The 9,325-nt window shown below is 42.1% G+C and overlaps 1 protein-coding gene across 3 annotated transcripts; it reads left to right on the top strand.

Annotated features, from left to right (window-relative positions):
- Nucleotides 1-2,486: 2,486 nt before the first annotated feature.
- Nucleotides 2,487-9,033, top strand: LOC308324561 (putative ATP-dependent RNA helicase DDX5; the record flags this gene model as incomplete). 3 transcript variants are annotated; one of them, XM_080776656.1, is made up of 13 exons in its annotated part: nt 2,487-2,633; nt 3,550-3,742; nt 4,130-4,226; nt 4,445-4,578; nt 4,892-4,957; nt 5,067-5,208; nt 5,335-5,495; nt 5,607-5,779; nt 5,889-5,999; nt 6,090-6,151; nt 6,415-6,474; nt 7,780-8,001; nt 8,243-9,033. In XM_080776656.1, the coding sequence occupies exons 1-13, from the start codon at nt 2,593-2,595 to the stop codon at nt 8,668-8,670; spliced, it is 1,890 nt and encodes a 629-aa protein (XP_080632782.1). In that variant the 5' UTR covers nt 2,487-2,592. The 3 variants fall into 3 exon arrangements, with proteins under 3 accessions (XP_080632782.1, XP_080632783.1, XP_080632784.1); XM_080776657.1 differs by having other exon boundaries at nt 7,780-8,014; nt 8,243-8,415; XM_080776658.1 differs by lacking the exon at nt 8,243-9,033 and having other exon boundaries at nt 7,780-8,018.
- Between the last annotated feature and the right edge of the window lie 292 nt (nt 9,034-9,325).

Below are 9,325 nucleotides of genomic sequence, written 5' to 3' on the forward strand. Positions count from 1 at the left end.
TTTTAGTTGCCCTTCTTATTTGAAACAGTATTTGGTTCCATCTACTTCATCATATCAACTTAGACACCTGTAATATATTTACTTTTGTTGTCCCACAAATCTTTAAAGGTGTTGGACGTCATTCTGCTACAAAGTTCCATGTGATTGTTATGATCTTCCTCTATATCTTAGATCCATTCCTTCTGCCACTAAATTCTGACCAAATCTCCCAACTCCATTTGCAAAAAGACTCTAAGGAAGGCTTAGTGCAAAGTTATTTTAAGTGATCGCCTGTTGTTTCATCTTGACAAAACATTTCTATCCTGATGGGATAGACCCCATCCTCAGTACATGAAGGGCTATATCGTGCACCACCCTTAGCCCAAAACGTATATTTGCCATTTTTTACTATTTTGAAAAAGTAGTTCAAATGGCCGATCTACAAGCTCACAACGTGTCGATGCTAGTTGAACTATTTTTAAATGTTTTTCAAGATGGTAAAACAAGCAAAAAAGTTTAGGCATAAGGGGCAGGGGTGCAATATAGGGCCCGAAGTGTCACTGAACTATATGCTAGGCATTCACAGTTCCCGACCTAATTTAACACATTTTGGACAAACAACAAGGGAATATCATTGGAAGGAATGATGTTCCAGAGACTTGTGGGATCTGTGCCTTGTCTATACATATCTATTCTCAGAAAGAAGTGTAAAATTCAGCACTGCAATTAATTAATTTCCATCTCAGACTACAGTAGGTCATGGCCTAGCCATAGGACACTAGGGTCAAGAATTTAAATGTGTGATCAGACCGTGGGTCATTTGCATGACAGAGTGTACATGTGTGAGCTAAATAATGGTCCAGTGGCCCCCCTACCCTTTGGGAGACCCACTCACGCTGTATTAACATAGAAGTTTGTGCCACTAAGTATTCACCAGATGCAGATGGGGGGTAGGGCTTTATGGTGTGTATGGGGCAGCCAGGGAGGTTAGTAGTAGGCCTACAAATAGAATATAGACTTATAACGTCTATAGGCCACGTGTCACAATTTAAATACTGAGTCTCTCCAAACCTGATAATTATGAAAATTGAGGTTATTACCCTACAGTTGTCGAGTCTTAGCCTTAGAGTGGTCTTAGCACGGTCATGTAAGATCAATATGCATGATGACCCCTGCAAATGGAGTAAGTAAATATAGCTAGTTTTGAAGGTTCTGGAAACCTAAAAAGACTGATGTTATGCCCCCTTTTTAATTTTCTATTTGACCATATAGGACCACAATGGAAATAAATAATAATAATATTGGTCCCCATTCCTTGGGGTGTTTTTGTCACTGTATGTTTGCACAAAAATGAAACTTGTCCTCTGCATTTGATATACCTATAGGAGCAGTGAGCAACAAGTCCCCTTTTTGTTATCCTTTCAACTCTAATGACTGACTGTACTGCTGTTTACATTTCTGTCTAATAAAGTATTCAATCAATACAAAAAGCCGCTTAGCCTGTGTAAGTAGTAGTGACTGTAGTGTTATCTGATGTTGTTTCACTTTACATAGATATCTCTGTTTTTTCACAATTAGGAACGTGTTGTAAAATAATGTATTTTAGACCTGTAAACTTAAGGTGCTAAATAAACCTTAAATTAAAGTATAAACTTTGCATCGCCCCTGCAGTGCTCGGTTGTTATAATTCCACTGGGAATTATATATCTCAACTAGTGGGTGCAGTGCGACCAGTCCAAATATAGACTTGTATATTCTCCTTTATCTTCAGTCAACAGGCAGTTTGCGAGTTAAGATTTATGATGAATACTGAATAATTTAATTATTATCACAACGATTTCTTTCAAAGGTAGGACTATAGTTTTATATGTATTTAAATTCGGTTTGATTCCCTTTGTAAAGAGAAGGGAGAACGACCCCGCCCTCTGCTTACGTCATTTCTAGTAATAACACAGGAACTAACCGTATTACCACCTTCAGTCTCGAACATATACGTCCGCTCCAACAGTTTCGCCGAAAGTCCCCAAAAAATAGTCCCCACCGCCAAAAAGGAACTGATTATGTAACAGAAGGGAACATGTGTGATCGAATAAGTTGCATTCTTCAATAATTAATTTTCCGTTCGCAGCTATAACAGCTGTTAGATATTAGAATCCATCTCATATATCGGCAGTCCGGCCTTGATGCCAATTTGAACAATTAAAAAGAAACAAAAAACAGTAAACTAAGAACTTATAAACTATAAGAAAAGACCACAGGGTCATTGGAAATAAATAATGTGACATTTTGCATACGTATTACGTATTGCTGTTTTATATAATAATTTTAGAAAATTAAAATAAATAAATACAAGTGGTTATTGTTTGTTTCTAGTTGAAGATGGAAACAAGAAACAAACAAACAACAAAACCCCATGGCGGATGAATACGCCGGGCCGGGGTGCCATCATGCGCGAGGCGAGCACTTCCTCCTCCTATAATAAAAGCCGGTCCTCCTTTTCTCATCACCGGCATTTTCAGCAGAACCACAGTCGGTCAGGTTCAGTCGGTCTTTCAAACCTATTATTAGTATTTCTTGTCTACTTTGTTTTTACATCCACACTTTGTTTACAACATGCCTGGATTTTCCGATAGAGACCGCGGTCGAGACAGAGGGTAAGTGTTTTCTGAGCTTTTCTTAAGTTTTCTTTTTTTTTTTTTGTGTCGTCGTAGGCTTTGTAGAAATGGCGACTGGGAAGAAGACGGAAACGAGCCGCTACCCAGCTATCGTTTTGTCAAATCCCATACCTTATTTTAACCCGTCGTTATGTAGTAATGAATTACAAAACCGATGTGTAAATGTATATCTGGCTGCTTTGACGACAATAAGACATACCGTCTGAGGTGTTATCTGAGGTAACGTTGGCATAAGGCCTGGTCTGGCCTCGTGTCCCGACGACAGTAGACTAGCATCAAAGCTAAATGCTAACTCGCCGCAGAGACTTTCGCTCGACCAAAATATCAAGACTGGAGTCTCCTCGACACCCCTTTCTCGGTTATATAATGTTGGTTTTCTCGCGCTACGGTTTGCTCGATTAAAGCCATCGACAAATTCCGTAGACGGCCTGAAAAGTTCATTTCAGCTTGGCATTTACGTGCCGCCATCAAGTAGTTATATACGTTTAGTTCATGGAGTTCAAGTTCTGGTGTTGACACTTGTATTCGGTTTATATTTTCAATTAGGCCTGTATAGGCATAATGGATCTATTGAGCTAATGTGCTAGCCTCGTGGCTAGCCGGCATTCCACCACGTGACTGCAGGAGTGCGGATACAAAATGCCGGCCAGTTTTTTTCCATTGTTCAACTACTGGCTGGAAAGTATACGACACTTTTTATAGCAACTGTATGACGCAATCTATGAGCCAAGTTGCGTTTTCCTGCTAGATTTGAATTGGGATTGGTCTTTTACTGGCACATTTGGATACATGAAAGGAAATGCGATCAAATTAAAACCCAGCAGTCACTGCGCACAATGCACTTATACAGAAAAGGTTGATAACGTGCGTTTAAAACACAATGTCTGTTTTGCAGATATGGTGGTGGTCCTCCTCGCTTTGGTGGTGGAGGAGGCGGTCGTGGTGGTGGTGGGGGTGGTGGAGGAGGTGGTAACAAGTATGGAAACCCAGGCGAACGTCTGCGCAAGAAGCACTGGAACCTCGACGACCTCCCAAAGTTTGAGAAGAACTTCTATCAGCCGCACCCCGATGTCGTACGGAGGCCACCGGTATGTAGGCTTTATTATTGCTTAAATGTATGCCATGCTTTTGTTTTTGCTTTAATGTAAGTTGCTCTGGATCAAGAGCGTCTGATAAATGCCAAAATTGTATTATGCTTTATTATTGCTTAAATGTATGCCATGCTTTTGATTTTGCTTAAATGTAAGTCGCGTCTGCTAAATGCCTAAATTGTATTATGGTGGGCTCTCACATGGGCTGTCAGCCTAGAGGCATGGTTACATAATGTAACCATGGAATGCGGTGTATGAGTTGTTTCAACTCAACACGTGCAACTTGAGAGATATGTTTAGCTCCCATGTCTTCAACTACCATGTTGTGCATTTGTCAACAGTCTAACCTTTAAAAAAAAAAAAATATGATTTCTTATCCCACAGCAAGATATCGAGGCATACAGGAGAACCCATACTGTTGCAGTGAAGGGAAGAGACTGCCCAAATCCCATCATGAAGTTCAATGAGGCTTCTTTCCCATGTAAGATTAAAACATTCCAATTTCCAAATTTATCAAACTGAAATATGTCATGCCTTGCTATCCTAGTCTGCGGCCATTCACTACACCAGTATCTGCTGAAATGCAGTGATTAAATGTGCAACAGCATATGTTTACATTACCTTTCTTGTCGTATTTTATGTGACAAATGTTTTATTTTATTGATTTGGATTTTAATTATTTTGTTCTCACCTGTACAGCCTATGTGATGGATGTGATCCAGAAACAGAACTGGACTGAACCAACACCCATTCAAGCACAGGGATGGCCTCTAGCTCTGAGTGGCAAGGATATGGTTGGCATTGCACAGACTGGCTCTGGGAAAACGCTTGCTGTAAGTACATTCTGTGTGTTCTGTTTAGACCTAGCTGGCTTCAATCAACCTTTTATTTAGGCCTGACCTCAAAATTAAAAAAAAAATCTTCTAAATTCTCCAGTTCTGAAATAAATATTTTCATGATTTTTCAAAAATAGCAGACCTACAAACTCGTAGTGCACCGCAGAGTGTCGCGCTATGAGCTTGTAGATCTGCTATTTTTTTATGGCTAAATTATAACCTAATGTTAAACACCAAAAGGGGATCCCGCCCCAAGATGGCTTAAGCAACTGATTTCTGCTCAATTAACGACTTTCTCTTTGCTCTGCAGTATCTGTTGCCAGCTATCGTGCACATCAACCACCAACCATTTTTGGAGCGCGGAGATGGTCCAATTGTAAGTAATATAAATCACCCCTTGTGATATTAATGTTATCAGTTGGAGGAGTTGTCTTTTAAGGTATGTAAGCAAGTTTTTGGCAATAAACTCCTTTTCTCCTCTGCAGTGCTTGGTGCTTGCCCCCACCCGTGAGTTAGCGCAACAGGTCCAGCAGGTGGCTGCAGAGTATGGAAGAGCTTCTCGCCTCAAGTCCACCTGCGTTTATGGAGGTGCACCCAAGGGACCACAGATCCGTGACCTGGAAAGGGGTATGTGCAGTCACCATTTTGGGGACTTATTACTCTACTTACAAAATGTGCATATCAGTTCCTGACCTGAAGTAGTCAGTCATAAGTAACGACTCCTAATAAGTGCTTGTTTTCTTCTCTGTCAAGGTGTGGAGATATGCATCGCCACTCCGGGTAGGCTCATTGACTTCTTGGAAGCGGGAAAGACCAACCTTCGCAGATGCACATACCTTGTTCTGGATGAGGCTGACAGAATGCTTGACATGGGTTTCGAACCACAGATCCGAAAAATAGTGGACCAAATCAGAGTAAGATTCTATTTATGTATATATATATTTTTTTAAATAAATGTTGTGAAATGTCGAGTTGGGGCTCTGTATGTATGCTGAGAATTAATTGTAATGCCCCCGTTACCACAGCCTGACCGACAGACACTGATGTGGAGTGCTACCTGGCCCAAAGAAGTCCGCCAGATGGCAGAGGACTTCCTACGGGAATACGTCCAGATCAACATCGGAGCACTGCAGCTCAGCGCCAATCACAATATTCTACAGATTGTTGATGTTTGCAATGACGGAGAGAAGGAGGACAAGTGAGTAAAACTTTAAAATGTGCTGCATAATGACTGTGCTTTACTCAGATGTTTAATGGTGTCTTATGGAGTTTTGTTATTGAGACGCTTTGTTGCTGGTTTTCTCTAGGCTGCTTCGCCTGTTGGAGGAGATCATGAGTGAGAAGGAGAACAAGACTATTATATTTGTGGAGACCAAGAGGAAGTGTGATGAGATCACCAGGAGGATGAGGAGAGATGGGTATGTATTGCTGATTTGCTGTTCCGCATGTTGGTAGTACCATTTTAAAAATTAAAATAAATTAAACGATTTTCTAATGTTATTTTTTAGATGGCCAGCAATGGGTATCCATGGAGATAAGAGCCAACAGGAAAGAGACTGGGTGCTCAATGGTAAGTTACTTGGGGCCCTATCTTGCCATCCCTTACCCCTTATACCTAACCTTATTTGCTTTCCTATTTTTTTTTATTACTATTTAAACATTTTAAAATTGTTCAACTAGATTGGCATTTGAACCATTTAAAAAGGTTTCAAAATGGCAAATAAGTTTAGGACTAAGGGGGCAGGGTTGTGGTGCAAGATATAGCACATAGTGTGAATATTCATGTTGAAAACATGAATGTTTAAAATAAATGTTTCCTTTCTGTTATTTCAGAGTTCAAGTTTGGGAAGGCGCCAATCCTCATTGCAACAGATGTGGCCTCCAGGGGTCTAGGTTAGTGTTTGTTTGACAATTTTTTTTAATGTTCAATTTCAAAAAAGAAAGTGCATTTGCTTTCTTTAACTCTTCTGCTTCTTTCTGAGTTTCTCCCCGTACCTGAAGGAGCAGTCAGGTGTGGCAGGGCCTTGGCATGACAAGCCCAGGTCTCCAGAGGGGGAAGGAGGATTCTTGGAGGTGTCCTGACTGGGGGAGACGCGGGTCTCCCAGTCATGCAGATATACAGAGGTGACAGGGCCCTGGGTGCAGCATATCGTGCTGGCCTGCCTTTAAAATAAGGGGGGGTCTGCGATGGGGGCCACAGATCCTCCCCATACGCTCGTCTATGGCAATGGTTTGAACTGCTTCACACCCAGGCTTTTAACTAGCCCTGCATGCTAGTCATTTGCGTTGTGGAAGTTTTATTTCATTTAGAGTTTGTTAAAGCATGGGTGATGTAAGTGTTGCAGTTTACCTAAACCTAATGTTGTAAGAGCAGTCTGTCTGATCATGCCATCACCTCTGTAATGACATGGCTACTGGCGCTTCTGGTCACAGTGGAACGCGCACGTCGGCCATGGACAAAATCCAAGCTCACACTCCTCCCTCGCCTGCGTTTCAAAGTCATGTCGAGACCTGCCAACGTGAGACATTTGATCACCTGAACTCTGGTTCTGGAAATATCTTACCGTGATGAGAATGGGCATACGCAAACTTTTTTTTTCTCATAATGGGCCAAGACTAAGTGGGGTCCTTACAGCCCTCCAAATTGGTACCGTTCCTAAGATCTTGGCAAGACGCTGCAGTGTGGCCTTTATAGCAAGCTTCTCATGAGTGTGCGTGACAAAGGGACCATGGTCCTAGTTTGTGCATACGAAGAGGCACTAGACGCATAGCGGCCCTACTGTGTATATGCACCTCCGGGTGACTTGACATTGACATTATGTGGGGACATTTGCTGCAATGGGAACGGACTAGTGAATGCATACTCCAAAATGGTAAGCTTTCTAATCGGTTCTTTATCGTTGTGGGTGGTTCAGCTGTGTGGCTGAGGGTTGGGTTTCTCTTGTCCTCGGGATTGGAAGCAAATGGAGTGTGCATCGTTTCTCTCTTCCCACCGTAGTCTCCCCGGGGAAAAGGTGTTTGTTCAGGAGTTGTCTAATACAAATTCTTCACAGGCTTACCCCATCTAATCATTCCCGTTCTAACTTTACCTCTTGTTTCTGGCTGTTGTGGTGGCATTTTTTTATTTTTATTTTTGGTGTGCGTCTTTGTGCGCGCTCCTGCTCACCCTGTTATGCCACACCACAACACAATCCACAGATGTTGAGGATGTAAAATTTGTCATCAACTATGACTACCCAAACAACTCTGAGGACTATATCCACCGAATCGGCAGAACAGCACGTAGCCAAAAGACAGGCACGGCCTACACCTTCTTCACACCCAACAACATGAGGCAGGCCGGTGACCTTGTTGCTGTACTCCGTGAGGCCAGCCAAGCCATCAACCCCAAGCTCCTCCAGATGGCTGAAGGCAGTGGAGGTAAATCCAATTGGTGAGATACAGGAACTGTGGTGTAAGCTGCAGACTTTTATTTGTCTTTATTTTTTGCCCCTCCTGTCTTTTGTTTTAATTTTGTTTCACCACAGTTAACTCACTGAGTATCTCAAACAACTTTCACTAGCTTGTCTTAACCATTACATTGTCGCTATGGCTATTTTTGTTTTACTCATTTCCTGTCACTTATCACCATCTCAAAAGAAAATTCACTTGTCTTTTCCAGGGCGTTCAAGGGGAGGCAGAGGTGGCTACGGTAGAGATGACCACCGTGACAGGTATTCTGGCGGCGGCGGCGGCAGGCGTGACTACGGTAGTTTTAGGGACCGGGATAGTGGTAGAGGCTTTGATAACGGACCAAAGAAAAGCTTTGGCGCAAGCTCACAGAATGGAGGCTATGGGGGTGGCAACAATGGCGGCAGCAACAGCTTCAACGGAGGCAGCTATGGAAATGGACAGTCAAACTTTGGTGCCAACCAAGGGAGCTCCTTTGGAGGCCAGCAGAACAACTTTCCGGCCCAGCAGTTTGGGGGTGCCCCCCAAAATGGCGCAAGCCATCCCCCTTTTGCCCCTTTCCCCCAGGCACAGGCACCCCAGCAGCCACCACCGCCCATGATGCCACCATTCCCAATGCCTCCTCAGTTCTCACAGTAAAATTCGCACAGAGAAGTAATTTATTGCTTATTGCTTTTTGTCTTTGTTAAGTTCTATACCTGATCTGCAAATGTATCCCCCCCCCCCCCCCCCTCTTTTTTTAAAAAACAAATCTTTATTTGACAGGGTTTCAAAACCAGTCCAAACCTCTATTGAGTTCCTTGGAGGGTCTGCAGTGCAGCCATGTTGTTGCTGCACATTTTTGTTATTACTTTTACTATTTGCTATTTAATTTGTTACATTCCTCAGTAAAGTTTAGTCATGTTTTGTACTAGGTAATATGTTTTGGGTTTTTTCCACTTGTATCAATTACAGAGGTGATGTTAAAGACTGCATGGCCTCAAATAAAAATCCTGAAAGACATTTGTTGTTTTCTTTGGGGTTGGTCTGAAATCTCTGGTTATAGTTTAGTTCTGCATGTAGTTGGTATCACGAATGTGATTTCATTACTGCTTATCCAATAACCTTAACTAGTAGATTTGTGTTCAAAGCTAATCTACAGTACCTCCTTTAGCCAGAAGGTGTCATATTTTGTCTCTTCAACATGCTGAAATGGTGTTAACTTACCGGTAGTTCCATGTCTGGGTTAATTCAATTCGGTAAGGCAATGTCTTGCTGTACATTTACAGTATTTATTGCAGAGATATTGGTAGAA

The sequence above is a fragment of the Protomyctophum bolini genome (assembly GCF_963924005.1).
Source record: "Protomyctophum bolini genome assembly, chromosome: 11".
Taxonomy (NCBI): Eukaryota; Metazoa; Chordata; class Actinopteri; order Myctophiformes; family Myctophidae; genus Protomyctophum; species Protomyctophum bolini.